General features: G+C 40.6%; 1 protein-coding gene across 4 annotated transcripts; it reads left to right on the forward strand.

The window, feature by feature from the left end:
• The first annotated feature begins 8,193 nt into the window (after nucleotides 1-8,193).
• Nucleotides 8,194-25,793, forward strand: LOC311633018 (uncharacterized protein). Of its 4 annotated transcripts, none has more exons than XM_084905148.1 (6): nucleotides 8,194-8,260; nucleotides 9,500-9,647; nucleotides 20,511-20,631; nucleotides 20,905-20,991; nucleotides 23,278-23,351; nucleotides 23,803-25,793. In XM_084905148.1, exons 2-6 carry the CDS (start codon nucleotides 9,639-9,641, stop codon nucleotides 24,994-24,996), a joined length of 1,485 nt encoding a protein of 494 aa, XP_084761274.1. In that variant the 5' UTR covers nucleotides 8,194-8,260; nucleotides 9,500-9,638; the 3' UTR covers nucleotides 24,997-25,793. The 4 variants fall into 4 exon arrangements, with proteins under 4 accessions (XP_084761274.1, XP_084761273.1, XP_084761272.1 ...); XM_084905147.1 differs by lacking the exon at nucleotides 8,194-8,260 and adding an exon at nucleotides 8,473-8,819; XM_084905146.1 differs by lacking the exon at nucleotides 8,194-8,260 and adding an exon at nucleotides 8,474-8,711.
• The last annotated feature ends 728 nt before the right edge of the window (nucleotides 25,794-26,521 follow it).

Below are 26,521 nucleotides of genomic sequence, written 5' to 3' on the forward strand. Positions count from 1 at the left end.
TGTTTTCTTTTCTTTTTCTTTTCTTTTTTAATATATTTTATTGATTTTTTACAGAGAGAAAGAGAGAGGGATAGAGAGTTAGAAACATTGATGAGAGACATCAATCAGCTGCCTCTTGCACACCCCCTACTGGGGATGTGCCCACAACCAAGGTACATGCCCTTGACCGGAATCGAACCCGGGGCCGTTCAGTCCACAGGCCAACGCTCTATCCACTGAGCAAAACTGGTTTCGGCTGCAGTGTATATTTTCAAGAGGCTTTTATTGACTTTCATAAGTCAGTCTTTTTTTAATTTTAATATATTTTATTGATATTTTAGAGAGCGGAAGGGAGAGAGAGAGCTAGAAACGTCGATGAGGGAGAAACATAGACCAGCTGCCTCCTGCACACCCCCTACCGGGGATGTACCCGCAACCAATGTACATGCCCTTGACCAGAATCGAACCTGGGACCCTTCAGTCTGCAGACCGATGCTCTACCACTGAGCCAAACCGGTTTCGGCTCCATAAGTCAGTCTTTTTTTTTTTTTTTTTAAATATATTTTATTGATTTTTTTACAGAGAGGAAGGAAGAGAGCTAGAGAGCTAGAAACGTCGATGAGGGAGAAACATTGACCAGCTGCCTCCTGCACACCCCTTACTGGGGATGTGCCCGCAACCAAGGTACATGCCCCTGACCGGAATCGAACCTGGGACCTTTCAGTCCGCAGGCCAATGCTCTACCACTGAGCCAAACCGGTTTTGGCCATAAGTCACTCTTAATTCTTTAAAGCTGTCTGGTCATATCTGAGTCTATGCACATCTCTTTTGACTCTGACATTCCACTCAAAGCCCTGACAATATAACCAATTTCCAATTGGGTCCTATTGCAAGGAGAACAGATCATTATTGAACTTATGCAAATAACAATATTGCCATGAAAATAAGAATACTTATTGGGGGGAGGATCCAAGATGGCTGCACAGGTAAACACCTAACCACAGCCGCACACAACAATTTCAATAAAATACAACTAAAATATAAAATTACCCAGAACTACAGGAAAGTCGACTGACTGGAAATTCTACAACGAGAAGCAAGGAGAAAACCAGAAGGAAGAGCAGAGGAGCTGTAAAAGCCTAAGGTACTGAGACACGCAGCGCATGCAGAGAGGACAGAGACGGAGAGGACAGGGCTGCTGAGTGTCTGGCTGGCGTTCCCTACCGGGAAGGAGATAAAAGCTCTGGACTGTGCTGAACCCCAGACCTGACAGCGCTGAACCCCAGTTCTAGGCCAGACCCTGGGGACCCAGGCTCAAACAGAGGGAGCCTGGCTGTGAGGCGGAATCCCAGGGGAGCGGCGAAAGGCAGAGCCCCCAGAGCCGCACACATTGCACGCAGAGGACTGACTATAGGACTCTCTTTCACTGCCCGCGTAGAAAGAGTTCCAATTCAGGGTTCAGGTTCTGGAGAAGGGCCGCACACAAATGAAAAGAGACTTGAAGAAATTCAATTTGGCGATTTGGGGGGCCAGGCGGTAGTCCAACTCTAGTGGGAGAACTACTACTGCTCTGGCCCTGCCATCCCCTTTTATTGAGGCTTTGGGGAACACATCTTAAGCAACATAAACAGAAATTTACATGTAGCCCTTAGGCAGGAAATAACAGAAACTTTCACAGACAAGGTAGATTCTGCTTCAGCTAACAAAATCTCAACTAAAGGTTAGAGCAATTAAGGTTTTTGACCAGCCTTCCTGGCTTCCTGTCAATATCTCTTTTTCAGTGAAACTGATTTGGTTTCCAGCAACTGACTGTTGACTCTGATGCTAGATTGACCTAGCGGGAAGGAGACAAAAGCTCTGGACTGTGCTGAGCCCCAGTTCTGACTGCTCTGAACCCCAGTTCTAGGCCAGACCCCGGGGACCCAGACTCATACAGAGGGAGACTGGGCTGTAATACAGAAACCCGGGGGAGCGGCAAAAGGCAGAACCCCTGGAGGCGCACACATTGCGCTCAGAGAAGAGATGGTTGGCTGTGCCACGGGACTGCCCTGGCGGGAAGGAGACAAAAGCTCCAGACTGCTCTGAACCCCACTTCCAATCCCACTTCCAACTGAACTGAATCCCAGTCCCGGGCTCATTGGGGGAGAGCCTAGACTGTTTAGTAGCAGGCGAAACTCGAGGGCACTTCACTCTCAGAGGTGCTTACAGCGAGTACTGAAGGACCCTGAGAAACACTGAGACTCAGGAGCCGCAAAGGGCATGGCTGACGTGGCTGACGGAAGCCAAGGCTGTAGGCTGTACCATGAAACTCTGCCCCATCCAGGCAGAACACAGAGACTTTTAAGGCTACCAACTCAGGGAAGCTGCGAAAATGCTGAGACAAGGAAAGAGATCACAAACGAAAGAAATGGAGGATAAAAAGCGACTGGATATAGAGTTCAAAACCACACTTATAAGGTTCAAGAATCTCCTAGAAAAGGCCGATAAAATAAACGAGACCTATGAGGATATGAAAAGGGATCAACTAGAAATAATAAGGGATCAACAAGAAATAATAAGGGATCAACAAGAAATAATAAGGAATCAACTAGAAATAAAGAATACATTGTCTAAAATAAAAAATATTATACAGAGTCCTAAAAACAGATTGGAAAATCACAAGAATCAAGTTAAAGATTTGGAACATAAAGAGCCAGAAGACACTCCTCCGCAGAAGCAAGAAGGTAAGAGAATCCAGGAAGATGAAGATAATGTAAGAAAACTCTGGGACAACTTCAAGCGAACCAACATCAGAATTATGGGGGTCCCAGAAGATGAGAGAGAGCAAGATATCAAAAACATACTGAAAGAAATAGTGACAGAAAACTTCCCCCACCTGGTGAAAGAATTAGGCTTACAAGTCCAGGAAGCGCACAGAACTCCAAACAAAAGGAATCCAAAGAAGACCACACCAAGACAAATCATAATTAAAATGCCAAGAGCAAAAGACAAAGAGAGAATATTAAAAGCAGCAAGAGCGCCGAAACCGGTTTGGCTCAATGGATAGAGCGTTGGCTTGGGGACTGAAGGGACCCGGGTTCAATTCCGGTCAAGGGCATGTACCTTGGTTGCGGGCATATCTCCAGTAGGGGGTGTGCAAGAGGCAGCTGATCGATGACTCTCTCTCATCGATGTTTCTAACTCTTTATCTCTCTCCCTTCCTCTCTGTACAAAATTAATAAAATATATTAAAAAAATAAATAAATAAATAAAAGCAGCAAGAGCAAAGCAGGTAGTTACCTATAAAGGAGCACCTATATTTTTGTCAGCTGATTTCTCAACAGAAACCATGCAGGCCAGACGGGAATGGCAAGAAATATTCAAGGTGATGAATAGCAAGAACCTACAGCCAAAAATAATCTACCCAGCAAAGCTATCACTCAGAATCAAAGGCCAGATAAAGAGCTTCACCAATAAAAAAAAGCTAAAGAAGTTCATCACAACCAAACCAGAATTATATGAATTGCTGAAGGGGGTTCTTTTGTAAGAGAAAGTAAATAAAGATAAAAACTATGAACAACAAATACGTAACTATCAACAAGTGAATCTAAAAACCAAAAAAAATTTTAAAAAATCTGATGAACAATATTAACTGTTGAATATAATAGAATCAGAGGTATGGAAGGAGAGTGAACTGACGATTCTTGGGGAAAAGGGGAGAGGGGGATGTGAGAAGAGACTGAACATAAACTGTGCACCTATGGATGAGGACAATCGGGGGTCGGGAAAGGGCAGAGGGTGGGGTGGGAACCTGGTGGAGGGGAGCAATGGAGGGGTGGGGGGAAGAGGAACATCTGTAATAATATGAACAATAGATTTATATAAAAAAAAAAAGAAGAAAAGAAAGTAAGAATACTTATTGACTAAAAGTTTCCAAATTCTGAAGGAATCAAGTTGGAGGAATAAGTATTTCAATGCTGCTTACAAAGGTATCATTTACCAAATTGCTCTAAGTCATACATAGTCTAAGAGAAAACAAAAAACATTTCCTCACATCTGGAAATAAACAAACAGCAACAACAAAAATATAACCAAAGAACTTACATGCATATATGCATTGCCCATGGACACAGACAATAGTGTGGTAAAGGCCTGGGTGGGGCAGGAGCTGGGTAGAGGGGGACACTGAGGGGAAAGAAAAGGGGACATCTCTAATACTTTTAAAAAATAAAGACAAATTATTTTTTAAGGGGGAAAAGAATCAGCAGTATTTTAAACAAAAATTCATAAAATTATAATCATCCCTCAATTCACTCAGTAGCATATAATTCAAATGACTGCTTGTATCCAGTTTTTCCATTCCTTTTCTTATCTTTGTCTGATAACAGGGTGATGGGGACAATGATTCCAACAAATCATAAAACAACTAGAGGCCCAGTGCATGAAATTTATGCACTGGTTTATTTTTATTTTTTTATTTTTTTTTATTGTGTGTGTGTGTGTGTGTGTGTGTGTGTCCCTCAGCCCAGCCTGCACCCTTTCCAACCTGGGAACCTCTTAGGGGATGTCCGACTGCCATGAAAATAAGAATACTTTTGACATCACATGGGGGCAGCCATCTTGTGATGATATGAGCGTGGCTATCTTGTGACCGCATGGGGGCGGCCATCTTATGTGAGTGTATGATGGTCAATTTGCATAACACCTCTTTATTATATAGGAGGATACTTATCTATTTAACTAAAGTAACAAAACATTGAAGGGGATTGTGAGTCCAGGTGCTCCAGGCTTACTACTCCCAGAACAAACCAAGCAGTAGGAGCAATCCCACTACACAGGAAGGAAAATGTTAAGATGAACAACTCTTCACAGTTGAAGAGTTGTAATTATTTTTCTGTACATGTTTACTACTTGTAATCTGCTAGCATATGCAAATAAGCAATGGCAAACATATTAATGGGGGAAATGAACAGATTTACACAAAAAAGACTTCAAAGATGAATACAGAAGGTTACATAATTGTTAGCAAAGCTGGGTTCTTACTGTTGAAACATTCAACTTAAATATATATATATATATATATATATATATATATATATATATATATATATATATATATATATATTTACACACACACTAGAGGCTCATTGCAAGAAAATTCCTGCAATAGGGCTTCCTGCTGTGGTCGCTGCCTGGCCCGCCTGCTTCCCTCCCTTCTCCCCGCCCTGCTTGCTTGCTTTTCCGAAGCTTTGCTCCCTTCTGCAGTGCTTGGCTTCTTTCCACGCTGTCTTCAGTCTTCTCTTCTGGTCTAGATATGCAAATTAACTGTCATCTTGGTTGGGTTAATTTGCATACTCACCCTGATTGGCTGGTGGGCATGCTTGTGGGCATAGCAAAGGTACAGTCAATTTGCATGTCTCTCTCTCTCTCTCTTAAAATATATTTTATTGATTTTTTTTTTACAGAGAGGAAGGAAGAGGGATAGAGAGCTAGAAACATTGATGAGAGAGAAACATCGACCATGTGCCCACAACCAAGGTACAAGTTCTTGATCGGAATCGAACCTGGGACCTTTCAGTCTGCAGGTCGAAACAAACTGGTTTCAGCTGCATGTTTCTCTTTTATTAGATAGAATATATTGATTGATTGATTGATTGATTTTAGAGAGGAAGGGAGATGGAGAGATAGAAACATCAATGATGAGAGAGAATAATCGATTGACTGCCTCCTGCATGCCCCCTACTAGGGATCAAGCCCACAATTCAGGCATGTGTCCTGACCAGGAATCGAACTGTGACCTGGTTCATAGGTCAACGCTCAACCACCAGCTTTCTTAAGTAATCAAGGACTTGATTAAGACACCACCACCATCACCATCACCTCAACAACAAAACACCTAGAAAATTATGATAAATGCAGAATCTTTGCTTTCTAGGCACAGAACATTTTTATAATATCTTATCAGTAACAGACTATTAGTCCAAGAAAATTTTGTTCTTTTAACAAATAAAAGAATATTGTTTTAGTACACTATTGATATTAAAGCTTAATTTTAAAAAGTATACATTCATGCAATCTTATACAATTTGATCAAACATAAATTTTCCTTTCTTAATTCCTTTTACATAAACTTTATACAATATTCTGTGGTCCTCCGAGTTTGCCTCTTGCCCTCTTGCCATTCGGAATCAGGACAAAATTATTTCATTTCACACTTGCATATCTCATAACTTTTTAAAAAGCCAAAACATAACTTACTTCTCTTGTATACACAGTTGCTTTTTCTATTAATTTTTGTAGCTTTAGTTATATATAACAGAATTTTTAACCTTTTAAAACCATAATTTCTAGTGAAAATTAAGAAACAATTGTGCACTGTCACTCTAGTATTCATGCTCAAAGTCACTAATCATCCCAGAGAGGCAAATCAAAACAACAATGAGGTACCATCTCACACCTGTCAGAATGGCTATCATCAACAAACTGACAAAGGACAAGGGCTAGCGAGGATGCAGAGAAAAAGGAATCCTTTTGCACTGCTGGTGGGAATGAGGACAGGTGCAGCCACTGTGGAAAACAGTATGGCGTTTCCTCAGCAATTGCAGTTTTTAATGTGAGAACTGGATATGAATAAACGAAGCCTGATGGCTAATTACTTTGAGGCAGATTGAAAACAATACAATCTGTTACATGTGGGGAGGGAGAGGACAAAAGAGAAATACCAGTAAAGGGAAATGTCTGGATGTTCAGCTTTATCTAATAGGCAAACTCATTAGTCAACAGAGCCAAATATCAACAGTACGACTATTGAAATTTCTTTTGAAAGCCAAATTTTTTAAACTTAAACTTCTAACACCACTTCTTCAAAATTGACTCACCCAGGCTGTGGTATTTTGTGCAAGAGCAACTCTCAAGGGGCCAAAGAGCCGCATGTGGCTCTTGATCCACAGTTTGCCGACCACGGTAATAGGGGTTCGATTTACTAATTGGTGGGAGCTTGAAAGAGGATGGGAATAAGGAGACAAGGCCTGTGTGGGTCTCATGAAACTTCTGCAGTTTGACAATGAACTTGAGCTGGGAGGTAAAGAACTAGATATATGAATTGAGTTCCAGAGAGAGACCAGACTGGACTATAAAGACTTGAGAGTCATCTTTAAAAGTGATTCATAAACACATGAAAATGCAAAAGTGAAAACATGTAGAAAATATAAAAAATGGAGGCCAAGTATCAAGTCCTGGGTCCCTTTAACATTTACAGCTCAAGCCCTCGCTGGTTTGGCTCAGTGAATAGAGCTTCACCCTACATACTGAAAGGTCCCAGGTTCGATTCCTGTCAAGTGCATGCACTTTGGTTGCAGGCTCGCTCCTGTCCTGATTGGACAGGGAGGAAGGCAACCAATAGATGTGTCTCTTTCACATCGAGGTTTCTCTCTCTCTTTCCCTACATTTCACTCTTAACAAAAGAAAAAAATAATGGAAAAATATCCTTGGGTGAGGATTAACAAAAAACAAACAAACAAAAAAAAGCACACTCATTTTTATTTAATATATTTTATTGATTTCAGAGAGGAAGGGAGAGGGAGAGAGATAGAAACATCAATGATGAGAGAGAATCATTGATTGGCTGCTTTCTGCACACCCCACATGGGTGGAGCCCACAACCCATGTGCCCTTGATTGGAATGGACCATGGGGCCCTTCAGTCCATGAGCTGATGCTCTATCCCCTGAGCCAAACCTGCTAGGGAAGCACACCCATTTAGAACTCAAAAAAGATGAAGAACAAGCAAAGGAAACTGAGAAGCAGCAGCCGTCAAGATGAAATTTAAGAAAAATGGAGTATCATAGAACCATGAGAAGAGACTGATGAAAAATGGTCAGTTATAGCAAATGCTAAGAGGTCAAGAAACAAAGTGTCTCTCATATTTAGTGATGAGGTCACACTGACCTAGAGAAAAGCAGCCTCGGGGAAGTAACAGGCATGTTTCCTGATAAGACATAGTTATGGAGAGACTGTGAATTTAAAATTAAAGAAAATTAACTTAGAATAAAATGTCAAGAAGTTTTTCTACTGAGAATAGACGTGGAACATCTGCTGGAGGGAGTTTTGGGAGAAGAGATGGTTTTTAAAAAGTGAACTACTGCAGATATCTAAGCACGTCAGAAGGATCGTGTCCGAAGGAGGCCAGCTCCTGGCCGGGGGCTGCAAGGACTGCCCACGTCCGGGCAGAACCCACGTGCGAAGACCGAAGACCTTCCGCCCGCATCCTTTTCTGGGAAGCGCAGTTCTGTGACTCGCACGCGGTGATTCTTACAACGCGGCGGGCGGCGGGCGGCGGGCGGCGGGCGGCGGGCGGCGGGCGGCGGGCGGCGGGCGGCGGGCGGCGGGCGGCGGGCGGCGGGCGGCGGGCGGCGGGTCCCCCAGAGGCTCCCGTCTTCCCCTCTCTCTGCGTGCGGGTCCCGCCGCCCTACGCCGGCCGGGCCGTGTTCTCGCGGGGCGCGGAGGCCGCGCGCGGCCGCGGAGACTTCTGGGAAGTGTGGTTTTGCTGGAGGCGGCAGGGCGCAGCACCGGTACTAGTGTCTGCGGCGCGGAGCGTTCTGAGAAATGTCGCTTAGCTGTGGGCTCCGCTCGTGGTCCACTCCGCGCTAGTGTCGGGCCAGGCGAACTTCTCCGTCCTGGACGCTGGGAAGACGCGCGGTGCAGTTCCCGTGAGGGCGGCTACCATTGTCCCCGCACAGCGACCCGGCGCGTCCGGTGCGCGGGTTGGGGCACGCGAGGGTCGCGGGAGGGCTGGCGCGGGCCTCAGGCTACCGGCACCGGCACCGGCTCCGGGCGCCGACTGCTCCCAGCGACTGCCCCGCGGTGAGAGCCCACGAGGGCCTCAGCTTTCTGGGCCTCGGGGCCTGGCTCTGCAAAGGGGACGCCAGGAGGGCGCTCACCTCACAGACCGTGAAAAGCAAATGGGCGAGCGAGTGTAGAGTACTAACGGAAAGAAAACGCCGTCTGCAGTTGTTTTTATGTCATCCAGTCATGAAGCTGACGCTTTCCAGTTGTGTAACTTTGAACAACTGTTTCAATATAGCCATTTCAGTAGTTTAAATAAAGAAATCTGGGCCTAACGGGTTTGGCTCAGTGGATAGAGCGTCGATCTGCGGACTGAAGGGTGTCAGGTTCGATTCTGGTTGCGGGCACATCCCCAATAGGAGGTGTGCAGTCGGCAGCTGATCCATCGATGTTTCTCTTTCATTGATGTTTCTCCCTATTCCTGTCTCTTCCTCTCTGTAGAAAACCAATAAAAAATATATATATTTTAAAAGGAATGTGAATGCCCACATGCAGAGTGGTGATTATTAAATAAGCTCATATTTAACATGATTACTACTGTTGTTTTATGAGTTTCTCTCTTAGATAATATAAAAGTTGATTGACTTGCAGGTGGAACCTAGTGAATGGTTTAGTTACTTCGTGCCAAGGAATACTCTGTTAGTTCAGAGGAAGATCAGAGCCCTAGAAAATGATTACCATTGTTTTTCTCCACACAGGTGTGTTACAGAGCTGCAAGATAAGTCCGATTTTTCTTGACTGCTTTTTCCTGTCCTTAATTTGCCATCTCAGGACAGTGCCCTCCAATTACACAAGAGCCTGGAAAGACAACTGTTGATTACTGGAAACTGCAAAGTCATGTTCCAGGTAAGTCCTCAGATCTTCCTGAAACACCTTTTTATCAGGACTCTTGAGTGTTTGCTTTCCATCATTTCCCTCCAACAAATTCCATTTAGGGACTGGATCTGTGATTCCTTTCATTGTAGCCAAGGATGGAGCCTGAAGAAGAACTCCAAAGTGTTATCTTCTCTAAGTTTCTCCTCTTTTCTACCAGTTTTCTGCTAGAAGCCTCTGTAGAGTATTGAGCAAACTTTTTGTTGTTATTGTTGTTAATCCTTACCTGAGAATATTTTCCCATTGATTTTTAGAGAGCGTGGAAGGGAGGGGGTGAAATACAGAGAGAAACATCGATGTGATTGTTGCCTCCCACAGGTGCCCCAACAAGGGGTGGGGATGGATCCTGGAACTGAGGTACATGCCCTTGAGTGAAATCAAATCTGGGACCCTTCAGTCCTCCGGCTATCGCTCTAACCACTGAGCAAAACTGGCTAGGGCTAAACTTTTAAAAATTACAATTCAGAATTCAAATTTGGAAATTTAGGCTATTTGCTTTATGGTTGTTAAAGCTGTATCAATGGTTTCAGTTAGGGTATATACAGTAAGTCCTTTCAGTTATTTAAGTCAAGAGATGTTTGGAGTCATCTTGATTTCTCCTTTTCTCTCATAACTCATATTCAGGCACTTTAGTTAGTTCTAAAATATAAACAGGATATATACAGAATCTGACCATTAGTTACCCCATCACTGACGCAGCACTGCCACCCTGGCCCAAGCCAACCTAGATTATTGCAGTAGCTTCCTAGTAGGATTCCCTGCTTCAGACCTTGACTCTCTTTAGTCTCTTCTTAATACAGCTGTCACAATGATTTTCTTATTATATAAAATCCTGTTGTGCCTCATTTTTAAAACTCTTCACTGGGTCTAACAGACTGACTTAAAAAGCTTTGTACAATTAGGCTGGCTATTACCTCTTTGATCTTATTTTTCTTCTGTCTCCTTGTTCCCTGTGGGCTCCAACTACACTGGTTACTTCCTCCAGAACTTAGAAGTTGCTGTCCTGTTTGGTTAGAACATTCTTTCCTCAGATAGGCACAGTCTTGCATTCTTACCTTCTTTGTATCTTTGTTCAATGGTTATTTTCTCAGTATAACTTGCCTAAACACCTATTAAAGTTATCAGTCACCTTTCAACTCCTCCATCATGGTTCTATTGTTTTCCATAAGACTTATCACTCACTAGCATATGCGTAGTATATGCATATGCTCATGGTTTATCTCCTCCCACCGGGAGGGTTTTGTGGTTTCCCCCCACCCCTCTTTTTTTGTTGTTGTTGACTTATCTTCATTACCCAGAGTGGTACCTGGCACAAAACAAATGCTTACTAAATAGTTGAGTGAATGAGTGCTGAAACAGTGGTGGGCAGAATCACAGGGAGGAAGGCGAAGCTTGCAGAGGAGACGGTATGAATGACAGATGTGCATGTTGGATAGAGTCTGGTTTCTTGGGAGTATTATATAATTAAATTTGAAAATAACAATTTTTTAAAAAAAAGTATAAGCTAAAGTGAAATGATTGCCAAGATCTTTCATTGATTAATTTCCTAAATACTTATGAAGTACCTGTCAGGAAGTATCTTACATAAGTTTGGGTATACACTGACATGCAGGACTGCATGACCTAGTGCAGTATTAAGATAATTTTCTGCAGTGATGGAAATACTCTACATGTATGTTGTTCAGTACAGTAGCCACCAGCCCCATATGAATATTGAGTATTTGAACTAAGATTAGAATGACTGAGGAACTGAATTTTTAACTTTTTAATATTTTATTTATTAAAAAAATTTTATTTAAAAAAATCTTTATATTCATAGAATACATTTCACATTAGAGATTCTCATAGTCGGAAAATAAATTTATTATTTAACGTTTTATATTTGTGGATATTATTTTGGGACATGTAAAATGAACACATTTGAGGAGTAAGTCTCAGTTTAGAACATGTAATATTTTGATACATCATCTACATGGGTACCTCTTTCCTGCATGGAACTTGTCTATATTCAGAATTTCTCCAGGCTCTTTTTCTCAGGATTTAGAAATTAGTGAAATATCAGCATTTCTTAACTCTAAAGTTTTCCAAAGGCATATAACATCAGTGAGTGGTATCAACTGAACAAAGGGGGGAAGTTTTCAGACATTAAGTGCTGCCTAAGTTTCTGCAGTCTTTACTTATGAATTAATAGTTTTCCCTTTCTCCGTAACTCCTAGGGCAAATATTGAAGTTTGATTAGGCATTGACAGTAATAAAACTAGTTCCCTTTAAGAGTTTGGTAAATTGCCGAAACCGGTTTGGCTCAGTGGTAGAGCGTCGGTCTGCGGACTGAAAGGTCCCAGGTTCGATTCCGGTCAAGGGCATGTACCTTGGTTGCGGGCACATCCCCGGTAGGGGGTGTGCAAGAGGCAACTGGTCAATGTTTCTCTCTCATCGACGTTTCTAGCTCTCTATCTCTCTCCCTTCCTCTCTATAAAAAAATCAATAAAATATATTTTAAAAAAAAAGTTTGGTAAATTAAAATGCGAAAGCTCATACATAACATTCAGTTACATTGTGAGTCTCGTAAGAAGCTGGAAGACAACCTCATTCATTTGCCAGAATGTGGAACTCAGTCTCACAATTTCTTGGATAGAATTATTCTCAAACCTTTTCCTCACAGATTAAATTCTAAAACTAGCCAGGTGGTTAGGAGAAGAGGTTTATCTCACCAGTGGACGTAGGGTTATTTCCTCCTTATTGTGAGATGACTGGCAGAGCAGAGGCAAATCAATTTTCAAGGTATTAAGTCAAGAAGATCAGAGCTTCCACAGCATGGCAACAGCTTTGCAGATGTTCACATTGTGATACTTGAAATAACAAAGCCCAGCAAAGGTGAAAGCCGAGAGTGCCAGGAGGCCTGCCTTGACAGCTCTCTGTAGCGCATCCTTGTGAACATCGTCAATAACAACTTGTCCAAGGCCCCAGTGACCATGGCGAGTGAGGACTACAGCCAGGGAGTAGTCCCTTCACAGAGGAAGGATTCAAATAATCAGTTGGAAGTAGGCCCAGGAGCAAAACATTGATAACCCTCTCATCAGTCCAGTGGAGAGATGTAGCCTTGGAACCAGAATGGTGACTGGGTAGACAGGTGAATGTGTTGTATTCCACACCATCCTGGGATAGGTTGGTCCTGGAGAAATGCTGAGATTTGAGCAGGTCTGACCACTGGGGTTCAGAGGAAAAGAGCCAAGTTTCAGGTTTGATCCCCAGTGGGGCCACGTGCAGGAGGTAACCAACTGATGTTTTTTTCTCACATTGATGTTTCGCTTCCTCTCTCTTGGTCTCCTTGGGCACTCAGAGAACACTCAACCTCCACACATTCGCCATCTTGCTTCTGAAGCTAATTTTTTAAAAATTTAAATAGCCAAGTGTGGCTAGTGACTGCTGTATTGAATAGCGAAGGTCTGGTAGAAAAGTATGAAAGTATAAGAAATTAAGATAGGTGCTAGGACAGATATCCTGAATTCTTTTGAAGACAAAGATAAATTAATAGCAAAGGCTGCCCATACAATTGAAGGGGAAGAAAGAGTTGAAGGACCCCTGGGGGAAGCAAGACTAGAACTATTTTGGTGGCCCATAGTATCCGGGAGGCAGAGCTGGAAGTGAAGTTACACTGAGAGGATACCCTGAACACAGGTAGAGACCTAAGAGTAGAGGCTAGGGATGCTACTAAATATCCCAGAATGCACAGGGCAGCTCTCCACAACATAAAAATTATCTAGCCTAAAATGTCAATAGTGCCAAGGTCGAGAAACCCTGATCTAAATAAGGGCAAAGAGTATTAGTTAATAAGATTATGTGAATTTTCTTTAGACTTTTAATACAATGATATTCATCAATGTGTTCAAAACTTAAAATATGAAATATCAGCTGGGACCGGTTTGGCTCAGTGGATAGAGCGTTGGCCTGCGGACTGAAATGTCCCGGGTTCGATTCTGGTCAAGCGCATATACTTTGGTTGCGGGCACATCCCCAGTTGGGGGTGTGCAAGAGGCAGCTGGTCGATGTTTCTCTCTCAACGATGTTTCTAACTATCTCTCTCCCTTCCTCTCTATAAAAAAATCAATAAAATATATATATTTTAAAATGAAATATCATTGCACTGGTAAAATAAAACTATTTTATGACTTAACATGTGTTGGTAAGAGTAAGTACAAATAGAAAAAAAGAATTTTCCCTGGTGCCAAAGGGAAAAAGACAGAAGCCCCTCCTTTCCTTTTTTAAAAACATTATTTCTTGATTTCAGAGAGGAAGAAAGAGATAGAAACATCAATGATGAGAGAGAATCATTGATTAGCTGCCTCCTGACACCCCCCACCCCCAATTGGGGATTGAGCCCACAACCCTGGCATATGTCTTGATTGGGAATTGAACTGGGACCTCCTGATTCATGGGTTGATGCTCAGCCACCAGGCCACACCGGCTGGGCACCCCTTCTTTTTCTTAGAATAGTTCCTTGAGAAAAACCTGTCATTGTAAATACTTTCCTTGTCCCCTGGAGATGTTTATAAATCTTTTTAAAAGCTAAATACCCTCTGCCAATATTATAAGGAAGTCAAGTCTTTCTTAGGGCTTTGGACCCATCTCTTTGAAATACAAACATGAAGGAAGATGCACCCTTAACTATCTGTCTGTGGGAGTTTAGCCTAGGCTTTTGGCTTCAAGGTCTGTCTGCTTGTCATAAAAATAAAGTTGTTTTATTTTTCTTTGGAGTAAAGGTAATTAACTTACCAGGTGAATGTAGGATGAACTATGTGTAGCAAATGGAGGACAAGTTACTTATTTTGAAAGCATGTATGTATTGGTTGTATCTACCTGGCTTTTTAAAAGGGTCAGATTTGCCCAAACCAGTTTGGCTCAGTGGATAGAGCATCAGCCTATGGACTGAAAGGTCCCAGGTTTAAGAGATGTGCAGGAGGCAGCTGATTGATGTTTCTCTGTCATCAATGTTTCTAACTCTTTATCCTTCTCCCTTCATCTGTGTAAAAACATCAATAAAACATATTAAAAAAAATAAAACAAAAAAATAAAAGGGTCAGATTTCTTTCTGTCCTTAAAGTCTCTTTAGTGATGTCCTCTGAAGTGCATTGCACTCTGATTAATGCTTATTCAGTAATAAACCTGTCTCTTTCTTTTCTACATTGTAGAGAAGATTTTCTGCTTGGCAGATAATGGTTTTTAATTATTTCTCCAACATCTGACAAAGGTAAATTCCCATTTTGAAACCAAAGACCAGTGTCACTAGTGAATATACATGCAAAATATCCTAATAAAATAATAGAATATATATATTTTTTACTTATTTATTTTGATTTTTAGATTCAATTGTTGATAGACATGTATTTATTGACATTTTATTGTTCACATTTTAAATTTTTTTCTTCTTTTCTTAAAGAATACCCTTCAACTTTTCATGTAATACTGGTTTGGTGGTGATTAACTCCTTTTGCATTCTCTTTATCTAACCTTCAATGCTAAATGATAGGAGAAACCAAGATGGCGGCATAGGTAAACACCTAACTGCAGCCTCACACAACAATTTCAAAAAAATACATCTAAAATACAAAATGGACATTATCCAGAACTACAGGAAAGTTGACTGACTGGGAATTCTACAACTAGAAGGAAAGAGAAAACCAGAAGGGAAATCAGAGGAGCTGTAAAAGCCTAAGGTACGGAGACATGGTGGGTGCATGGAGAGGAAGGAGCCGGAGAGGAGGGGTGGCTGAGTGCCTGGCTGGCGTTTCCTAGCGGGAAGGAGATAAAATCTCTGGACTGTGCTGAACCCCAGTTCCGATAGCACTGAACCCCAGTTCTGGGCGAGACCCTGGGGACCCAGGCTCATATGGAGGGAGGCTGAGCTATAAGGCGGAAACTTAGGGGAGTGGCAAAAGGCAGTCCCTGGGGCGCACACATTGCGCGCAGAGGACGGACTGTTGACTCTGCTCCTAGATTGCCCTAGCAGGAAGGAGACAAAAGCTCTGGACTGTGCTGAGCCCCAGTACCGACTGCACTGAACCCCAGTTCTAGGCCAGACCCTGGGGACCCAGGCTCATACAGAGGGAGTCTGGGCTATAAGGCGGAAACTCAGGGGGGCGGCAGAAGGAAGTCCCAAAGGCGCGCATATTGCGCGCAGAGAACAGACTGTTGACCGAAGCCAAGGCTGTAGGCTCCACCCTGAAACTCCACCCCATCCAAGCTGAGCACAGAGGCTTTTGAAATTTTCCAAGTCTAGTCGAATAAGGCTGTCTCCTGGCATAGATACAGCTGATCTTCACAGCCAATTGGCCTGGAGGTCATTTCCTCCCAGTGATACCAACAACAATCATGACTTAACTACAACAAGGCTGTACACACAGTTCACAAAAGAGGGCACCAAGAGTGTCCACCTCAGGTAACTAGGAGACTGACCCACAGAATCATATAGGACATTTTAGCACACAAAGCCACCCTACCAACTCCGGGAAGCAGCAAAATGCCGAGACAAGGAAACAGATCACAAATGAAAGAAATGGAGGACAACAATCGACTGGATATAGAGTTCAAAACCACGGTTATAAGGTTTTTCAAGAACTTCCTAGAAAAGGCCGATAAAATAAACGAGACCTATGAGGATATGAAAAGGGATCAACTAGAAATAATAAGGGATCAACTAGAAATAAAGAATACATTGTCTGAAATAAAAAATATACAGAGTCCTAAAAACAGAATGGAAGATCACAAGAATCAAATCAAAGATTTGGAACATAAAGAGCCAGAAGACATTCCGCAGAAGCAAGAAGACAAGAGAATCCAGAAAGTTGAAGATAATGTAAGAAACCTCTGGGACAACTTCAAGCAAGCCAACATCAGAATTATGGGGGGGTCCCAGAAGAAGAGAGAGAGCAAGATACCGAAAACATACTGGAAGAAATAGTGACAGAAAACTTCACCCACCTGGTGAAAGAATTAGACTTACAAGTCCAGGAAGTGCACAGAACCCCAAACAAAAGGAATCCAAAGAGGACCACACCAAGACACATCATAATTAAAATTCCAAGAACAAAAGACAAAGAGAGAATATTAAAAGCAGCAAGAAAAAAACAGGAGCACCCATACGATTGTCAGATGATTTCTCAACAGAAACCATGCAGGCCAGACGGGAATGGCAAGAAATATTCAAGGTGATGAATAGCAAGAACCACAGCCAAAAATAATCTACCCAGCAAAGCTATCACTCAGAATTGAAAGCCAGATAAAGAGCTTCACAAATAAAAAAAAGCTAAAGGAGTTCATCACTGCCTAACCAGAATTATCTGAATTGCTGAAGAGGGTTCTTTAGGAAGAGGAAGAAGATAAAGATAAAAATTATGAACAACAAATAAGTAACAACAAGTGAATCTAAAAACCAAGGGAATTAAAAAATCTGCTGAACAATATTAACTGGTGATTATAATAGAATCAGAGGTATGGAAGGGGAGTGAACTGATGATTCTCAAGGAAAAGGGGAGTTGGGGGTGTGTGGGAAGAGACTTAACAAAAACTGTGCACCTGTGGTTGAGGACAGTGGGGGGTGGGGAAAGGGCAGAGGGTGGTGTGGGAACCTGATGGAGGGGGGGAGGAGAATGAACATTTGTAATAATATGAACAATAAAGATTTATTTAAAAAAAAGGAAAAAAATGCTAAATGATAGCTTTGCAGCATAATATTGGTTGTAGGTCCTTGCTATTCATCACTTTGAATATTTCTTGCTATTCTCTTCTGGACTGTATAGTTTCTGTTGAGAAATCAGCTGACAGTTTTATGGGTACTCTCTTGTAGGTAACTGTTTTTCTCTTGTTGCTTTTAAAATTCTCTCTTTGTCTTTAGCCCTTGGCTTTTTAATTATTATGTTTCTTGGTGTGGGCCTCTTTGGGTTCCTCTTTTTTGGGACTCTGCACTTCCTAGTCTTATAAGTCTATTTCTTTCACCAGGTAGGGGAAGTTTTCTGTCATTATTCTTTAAATTTTCAATATCTTTTCCTTCTGATACCCCCATAATGCGAATGTTGGTACACTTGAAGTTGTCCCAGAAGCTCCTTATACTGTCTTCATATTTTTGGATTATTTTTTCTTTTCGTTATTCTGATTGTGTATTTATTTGCTTCCTCATATTTCAAATCATTTATTTGATTCTTGGAATCCTTTACTATTAAATCCTTGTAAATTATTCTTTATTTCATTTAGTGTATGCTTAATTTCTAGTGTATGCTTAATTTCTGACTGGTCCTTTTCCATGTCTTTGGCATTCTCACCAAGATTCTTAAAAGTCTCACTAAGTCCCTTGAAGATTTCATGAAAATCCTTGATAATAATCTTATAACCATGGTTTTGAACTCTGCTTTTTTCTATTTCTTTCACTTGTGACATTTTCTTTATCTCTACAATTTGGCTGCTTCACTGTGTTTGTTTCTATGTATTAGGTAGAGCTGCAATGTTTCCCGGAGTTGGTAGAATGGCCTGGTATAGTAGGTGTCCTATAGAGCCCAGTGGTTCAGCCTCCCCAGTCTCTTGAGCTGGACACTCTAGATGCACCGTTTTGTGGGCTGTGTGCACAGTTTTGTTGTTGTAGTTGAGACTTGATTGCTGTTGGTGTCAGTGGGAGGAATGGAATTCACCTTCAGACAAATTGGCTGTGAAAACGAGCTGTGACTACAGTGGGAGAGCAGCTGTGCAGGAAACACCCCTGTGGAGCAGGACTTGCTTCAGTAGGGTGATGGTGCTCACTGAGTCTGCCCCTTCAGTGTGTTGCTTGAGGAGGTGTAGAGTTGTAATCTGGTATGGTCTGAAGCTGTCCACCAGGTACACTGGTTCTTGGGTATCTAGGGAGATGCAAAGCCAGCCACTGTCTTAGACCATCTAGTAGGAGCTACAGAAAGATCTGAAGATTTCTCCCATTTGTATTGGGTTTAGAAGTGCCCAGGTGAGGCCCAGCTTTGAAGTAAGGTAGGCTGGTGCTTGGTCTTGGGCCTTTTATGGATAGGTTTGGGGCATGCTGACACCAACTGCTGCTTGTTTGAGAGATTTTAGCAAAGTGTGAAGCCTAGCCAGGATAGGCCATTCATATGGAAAAACTGCTGCAAACAGCTTGGGTGGGGCTGCAAATTGGATGGGGCAGAATTTCAGGGAATCACCAGGGCACGGCAAACAGTGTGCTCCAGGTTGATGGGGACTCAGATATGGTTTCCAGTCAGCCCTGGGAGAGGGGAGGTCTTGGCTTAGGAACAATGACCTCTGCATGCACTTCTGTCTGATAGAAAGCCGCCCCCAAGTTCCTGCCCCAATGCCAGACAATCCAGTTCCTCTCCCTATGTGTCTGGGTCCCCTAACGCCTCCTGGTACTGGAGCTCAGTGGAAACAAGTCCGAGTAAGTGTGTGCTTGGCCCTTTAAGAGGGACATCTGGGTCTTGGGCAGCCTTTATTTCCCTCAGTCCCAATCCCCACTAGTTTTTACAGCCCAAAGTTACGGGGACTTCTCTTTCCAGCTCTGGGCCCTGGGCAGGTAGTCTGCTGTGGGGCTGGGACCTCTTGCTCCTCATAGCAGCCTCTGCGGGGACAATCTCCCTCTGGGTTAAAAAAATGGCCCCTGGGGGTGCCTGACCAGCCCGGTCTGAGCCTCCATTCCTCCTACCAGTCTCAGTGTGTTTTCTTATTTACTTCTTTAGTTGTAGGACTTCCATTCAGTCAGCTTTCAGGTGGTTCTGAATGATGGTCGTTCTGTATTTTAGTTGTAATTTTTGATGTGGTTGTGGGAGACTACGAATACTGGTGTTTACTTATGCCACCATTGTGGTTCTCAGTAATAGAATATTGAATCAACCCCTAATGGAGTGAAAAATCTACCATGGCCAAACAATGTCGATTTTACCAATGAAAGATACTAATAATGCCATTTTAAATACATACATTTTTGCATGTTATAATTTGACTAACCAGTAAGCATAATAAACATTTAAATTTTTTCTAATGGCTTGCTTTTTTAATACCACCTTGAATGATCACTGTTTTTGAGAAGAAATCTATTTCCTTAGACTATTTTCCGCGAAATGTTATTCTTTACCCTTACTTTAAGGTTCTATTCAAGGACTACCTATGGCATGAAACTATCCTTCAGTCTTCTTGCACAATGAGTCTTAAATTATTTTAATTACAGATTGATGACCAATACAAGGTTTAAGTACACCGTATTTTTTGTTTGTTTATAAGTCTACCCTTAGCATTTTTATTTACTTAGCATGTAAGTTATAAAAAACACAACTTGAGCCCAACCAGCATTCATTGCTCAGTGGTTGAAGGGTCGACCTATGAACCAGGAAGTCACAGTTTGATTCTGGTTAGGACACAGGCTCAATCCCTAGTAGGAGCATGCAGGAGGCAACCCATCAATGATTCTCTGTTATCATTTATGTTTCTATCTCTCTCCTCTCCTTTCTCTCTGAAATCAATAAAAGTATATATTTTTTTAAAATGACAACAAAAAACACAAGTTCACTATGTGCTGTTAAATGTTGAATGCTGATTTTAAAAAATTATAATTCTATTCCCTTTGAAAAAAATTAACTCTCCTAAAGCAAAGTTCTTATATTTGCCTACCCTTAGTGTACAACAATGCCAAAAAATGTAATTACCCAATAATTAGATTACTTATATTAGATTTCTAATTACTGTCACAATCTTTGCATCTTGTCCCCTTCTCCAATCAGGATAACTTTATCCTTTGCCAGTGACAGAAGAGGTCTGGATTATAATTGAGCCTAAATGTGTTTGCTATTTCAGGTTACATTTAGTGATGTGGCCATAGACTTCTCTCATGAAGAGTGGGGATGGTTAGATTCTGTTCAGAGGGATTTATACAAGGATGTGATGGTCCAGAATTATGAGAACCTGATCTCTCTAGGTAAGCATATTATAATTTGCTTATTTCCACCTCCATATCAACAGAGGTGATTTTTTTTCTTTTGGCCACTCTGAATTGATGGAAATCTTCCTGAGTAAATGGCTGAATTTTTCTTTTACACCCCCAAGGAAATGTGTAGCTCTGTTGTATTCTGCCTGAAGCTTATCTTTCCTTTCAGGGAACATTCTTTAAACTGTCCTTTGGTCCCTTTTGTGATGATGGTATCTCCCCATGAGGACCACAGTTCAAACAATTCTATATTTTTCCTGTAAGCAGGTCTTTCGATACCTAAGCCATATGTGATCACTTTATTGGAGGATGGGAAAGAACCTTGGATGGTGGAGAAAAAACTGAGAAAAGGTATGTTTCCAGGTAAATCATGGTGAATCAGGCAAAATAGGTATTTGTTAAAGATGCTTGTAGAAAGGAGGAGGGGGGGCATTTTAGAAAATCTTAGGGAGACTGTCTTCAGAGCTTCAAAAATATAACAAAATTGAGGGATCCTTAAACTTAGATTTCAGAATGACCATTCTCCTTCCAAAATTATCTTTCTGTATTATTCATGTTATCTAATCAAAAGTGGAGGTTTTAGCCTGACTGGTGTGGCTCAGTGTTTGAGTGTCAATCTATGAACCAGGAGGTCACAGTTTGATTCTTGCACATGCCCGGGTGGTGGGCTTGATCCCTAGTGTGGAGTGTACAGGAGGGGGCTTGATCAGTGATTCTCTCTCATCATTGATGTTTCTTTTTCTCCCTCTCCCTTCATCTGAAATCAATAAAAATATATTAAAATATTCCCACCAGCAGTGCACGAGGGTTCCTTTTTCTCCGCAACCTCGCCAACACTTGTCGTTTGTTGATTTGTTGATGTTGGCCATTCTGACAGGTGTGAGATGGTACCGCATTGTTGTTTTGATTTGCATCTCTCGGATAATTAGTGACTTTGAGCATGTTTTCATGTGCCTTTTGGCCTTCCTTCTGTCTTCTTTTGAAAATATTCTATTTAGGTCCATTGCCCATTTTTTAATTGGATCATTAATCTTCCTTTTATTTAGTTGTATAAGCTGTTTGTAGATGTTGGAGATTAAACCTTTATCAGTGGCACTGCTGGTGGGAATGTAGACTGGTGCAACCACTGTGGAGAACAGTATGGAGTTTCCTCAAAAAACTGAAAATGGAACTCCCATTTGACCCAGTAATCCCACTCCTAGGAATATATCCCAAGAAACTAGAAACACCAATCAGAAAGGATATATGCACCCCTATGTTCATAGCAGCACAGTCTACAATAGCTAGAATCTGGAAACAGCCTAGGTGCCCGTCAGCAGATGATTGGATCAAAAAACTTTGGTACATCTACACAATGGAATACTATGCTGCCATAAAAAAGAAGGAATTCTCATCATTTGCAGCAACCTGGATAGAACTAGAGAACATCATGCTGAGTGAAATAAGCCTGTCAATGAAAGAGAAATACCACATGGCCTCACTCATTTATGGATATTAAAAAACATTATAAACTGACAAACCAAAAGATAGATATAGAGACAGTAAAGCAAAAAGTAGACTGTAAAATTACAGCGGGGAGAGTAGGGAGATCTGGGGGAGATAAGAGATCAACCAAAGGACTTGTATACATGCATATAAGTACAACCAATGGACACAAAACTCTGGGGAGGGAGGGTATGTATGGGGGGGGCAATGTTAAAATATGTACACAGATAATAATTTAATAAAAATAAAAAAAAATAAAAAAAATAAAAGTTCACTGCAAAAAAAAATATTAAAATAATAATAATAATAATAATAATGATAAGTAAATAAAATTTTAAAAGTGGAGCAAGTTATTCTTTTTAAGTCCATTTAAGGAAAAATATACTGATGGTTTTATGTTAAGAAAAGCTGTGAATTAGATAGAAAATCACTTTTCCACCAAGGCTGAACTTGAGATCAAATATGAGCATAAGTGTTAGAGGAAATAAAAAATGTATAAGAAAATTTCTAAGAACAATGAAGTCTTAAATTACTTTAATTACAGATTGATGAGCAATACAAGGTTTAAGTATACTATATTTTCTAATGTCCAAGAAAATTAATGATTTTATATAGATACTACATAACTCACAAAAGCCTTAATTTTTATGAACCATAAAGTATATTTAGATTATTTTGTTGTCATTATAACTGTTTAATGCAACACTATAAATTCTGCATTTTAAGCATACTAATCTGACAGCAAATTGAGATTGACTAAAGATTGTAGAACCAAGGCTCTGAGATTGAATGTGTTCTTGCACATAAATATAGGCACAAAATATTGGCCTGGATTCCAGAATGCCTTTTGCATATTCTGCCTGACAGTTTCATTTTTTCCAAAATGCTGATTGCCCTTAATTAACCCTGGTCCCTTATTGTACTTTGTTCCTGCCTCCTTGAGCTGTCTGTATTTTCTGTGATTACCCAATAATTACCCAATGTAACTTCTTTAACTTTTTTTCAGAAATAATTGAATATATTGTCAGAGCTATGTGTTTTCGAGCAGGGGTGTGGGTGGAACTTTATTTTTTATCCAATTCTATTTCTATCATAGAATTTTCTTCCAAGAAGAACATAAAAGAAGTGTTTTGCTTTCTTGATATTTTGCAGATTGGAAATTAAGATGGGAAAACAAAGAATTATCAGCAAAGGAGAATATTTATGAGGATGACTCACCCGAAACGGTAATAATAGAAAAAATGATAAAACAAAGTTGTGAATTTTCAAATTTTAACAAGGACTGGGACTCTATAGGGAAATTGGAGGGAAAGCATGCAAGTTAGGTAGAACATTTTATTTATTTATTTTAAAAATATATTTTATTGATTTTTTTACAGAGAGGAAGAGAGAGGGATAGAGAGTTAGAAACATTGATGAGAGAGGAACATCAATCAGCTGCCTCCTGCACGCCCCCTACTGGGGATGTGCCTGCAACCAAGGTACATGACTTTGACAGGAATTGAACCCAGGACCTTTCAATTCGCAGTCCGACGCTCTATCCAGTGAGCCAAACCAGTTTCGGCTAGGTAGAACATTTTAGACCAGTGACCTTCATCTTTAGAGAAAGTCCCAGTGGGGAATGTGTTTAGAAGCATTTTTTACTTAAATTTAAAGTCTATTCTTTTTGAACTACAGAGAATTTCTGCTGAAGGGAAATCACATAAACATGATATATTTAAGAAGAGCTTACCAAAAAAGTCATTTATAAAAAATGAGAATATCAATGGTGGAAAGAAACTTTTGGATTCTAATGAAAGTGTGGCAGCCGTCAGCCAGAGCAAATCTCTTACCCTTCACCAGACTTATAATAGAGAGAAAATCTATAAATGCAGTGAATGTGGGAAAGCCTTTGGCAAACAATCAATTCTTAATCGCCACTGGAGAATTCATACAGGAGAGAAACCTTATGAATGTCATGAATGTGGGAAGACTTTTAGTCATGGCTCATCCCTTACTCGCCATCAGATAAGCCATAGTGGTGAGAAACCTTACAAATGTATTGACTGTGGGAAGGCCTTTAGCCATGTCTCATCACTTACTAATCATCAAAGCACCCACACTGGAGAGAAACCATATGAATGTATGAACTGTGGAAAGTCTTTTAGTCGTGTTTCACATCTCATTGAGCATCTGAGAATTCATACTCAAGAAAAGCTTTATGAGTGTCAAATATGTGAGAAGGCCTTCATTCATAGGTCATCTCTTATTCACCATCAGAAAATTCATACTGGAGAGAAACCTTATGAATGTAGTGAATGTGGAAAAGCCTTTTGCTGTAGCTCACATCTTACTCGACATCAAAGAATTCACACTATAGAGAAACAATTTGAATGCAGCAAATGTCTGAAAGTCTTCAGTAGCCTCTCATTTCTTATTCAGCATAAGAGTATTCATAATGAAGAAAAGCCCTTTGAATGTCAGAAATGCAGGAAATCCTTCAACCAGCCTGAATCACTGAATATGCATTTGAGAAATCACATTAGATTGAAACCTTATGAATGCAATATATGTGGGAAAGCCTTCAGTCATAGGTCATCCCTGCTTCAACATCACAGAATTCATACTGGAGAGAAACCCTATGAATGTATTAAATGTGGGAAGACCTTCAGTTGTAGTTCAAACCTTACTGTACATCAGAGAATTCATACTGGAGAAAAGCCATATAAATGTAATGAATGTGGGAAAGCTTTTAGCAAAGGCTCAAATCTTACTGCCCATCAGAGGATACACAATGGAAAGAAACTCAGTAGTGCCCTAAGTGTGGAAAAACCTTTAGACTATGTAAATCACTATATGTGTGAAAAATCATATATGAGAGAAACTGTATGAATGCAGTGTTTTCATAATAAATTTCAACCATTGATCCTCCCTGATTCAGCATCAGAAAATCAATATTGGAGAAAAGTCTTATGAGAGTAATGACTATAGAAAGGTTTTTAGCAATGGTACAAGCCATATTGTCCAGAGTTCACACTGAAGAGAGACCATATGAAAGCAATAAATGTGAGAATGCCTTTAGCCAGTATTAATCCTTTGGTAAGTAAATCCACACTGTATTTACTGTTCTGTATATGTGATAACAAATATGTGGAAGACTTGGAAATATGAATCTCTTAGGAAATATGTGCAGACATATACAAGAGAGACAAACTATGAATATAAAGTTGTGGCAAGTCTTTTAGTTAAAGTGTATTCCTCATTCTACATCAAAGAACTCACACTGCAGAGAAAGCTTATGTCAGAAATGTAGCAAAGTATTTACTAAGAGTTCTTATTGGACATGAATGTCTGGAACAACCTGTGTACTAATGCTAGAACAACCTGAAGGATGTAGGACTTACGTGTAAATCTTTGCAATGATGCCATTTGTAAACAGTTACAGGAGAGCAAACAAGCATATTATAAATAAATATGCATTTCTTATAGCAGTCGCTTGCAGTTTTACTTAAGTCCTACATAGAAATTATCTAGTTAATGGGCATTGGAAGATACTTAGTCACTCAGTGGACTGAGTAAATGTTATAAAGATGAAAATTAAGTCTGCAAAAGAAGTAAAAAGTGGTGTGAATGAAATTCTTGATCTCTAATAAAACCAGTTGTATATAATAAACTCACAGTGACACTGATATATCTTGTAAAACTTTCTATTACTTTCCTCTTGATGAATTAAGATCAGACTGACAATAGCCTTTAGTGGGAAACTAGCAAACCTAAAGAAAAACTGGCCCAGCCAGTGTTGCTCAGTGATTGAGTGTCAACCTTTGTCTTGGGAGGTCATTGTCCGATTCCCAGTCAGGGCATATACCTGGGTTTCAGGCTCAATCCCCAATAGGGAGCATGCAGGAGGCAGCCGATCTGGGATTATCATCATTGATATTTCTATCTCTTCCTCTTATTTTCTGAAATCAATAAAATATATCGATATATGTTAAAAAAGAAAAACTACCTAATCTCTGTGCTAAGAATTTCATTGTTGGTAAGGACATTTCATAGTCCATTACCACTGGACTAATTCACACATTTAAATTTTTAACAAGTACTTGTGAGAACATAATCAAGAAACAACATACTATGAGGGATCAGAGCAGGCTTCACTGTGGATATGGTTTTAAAAATTTTTATTTTTAAAATTAATTTCAGAGAGAGGAAATGAGAGGGAGAGATAGAAATATCAATAATGAGAATCATTGGTCTGTTACCTCCTACACACCCTCTAATCAGGTTTGAGCCCACAACCCAGGTATGTGCCCTGACTATGAATTGAACCAGGAGGTCATGGATCATTGCTCAATCAGCCACACTGACTGGACTGGATATGATTTTTAATTAGAATCCTAAAGGATGAGGACTAAGT

Source organism: Pipistrellus hanaki (assembly GCF_964339955.1).
Source record: "Pipistrellus hanaki genome assembly, chromosome: 15".
NCBI lineage: Eukaryota > Metazoa > Chordata > Mammalia > Chiroptera > Vespertilionidae > Pipistrellus > Pipistrellus hanaki.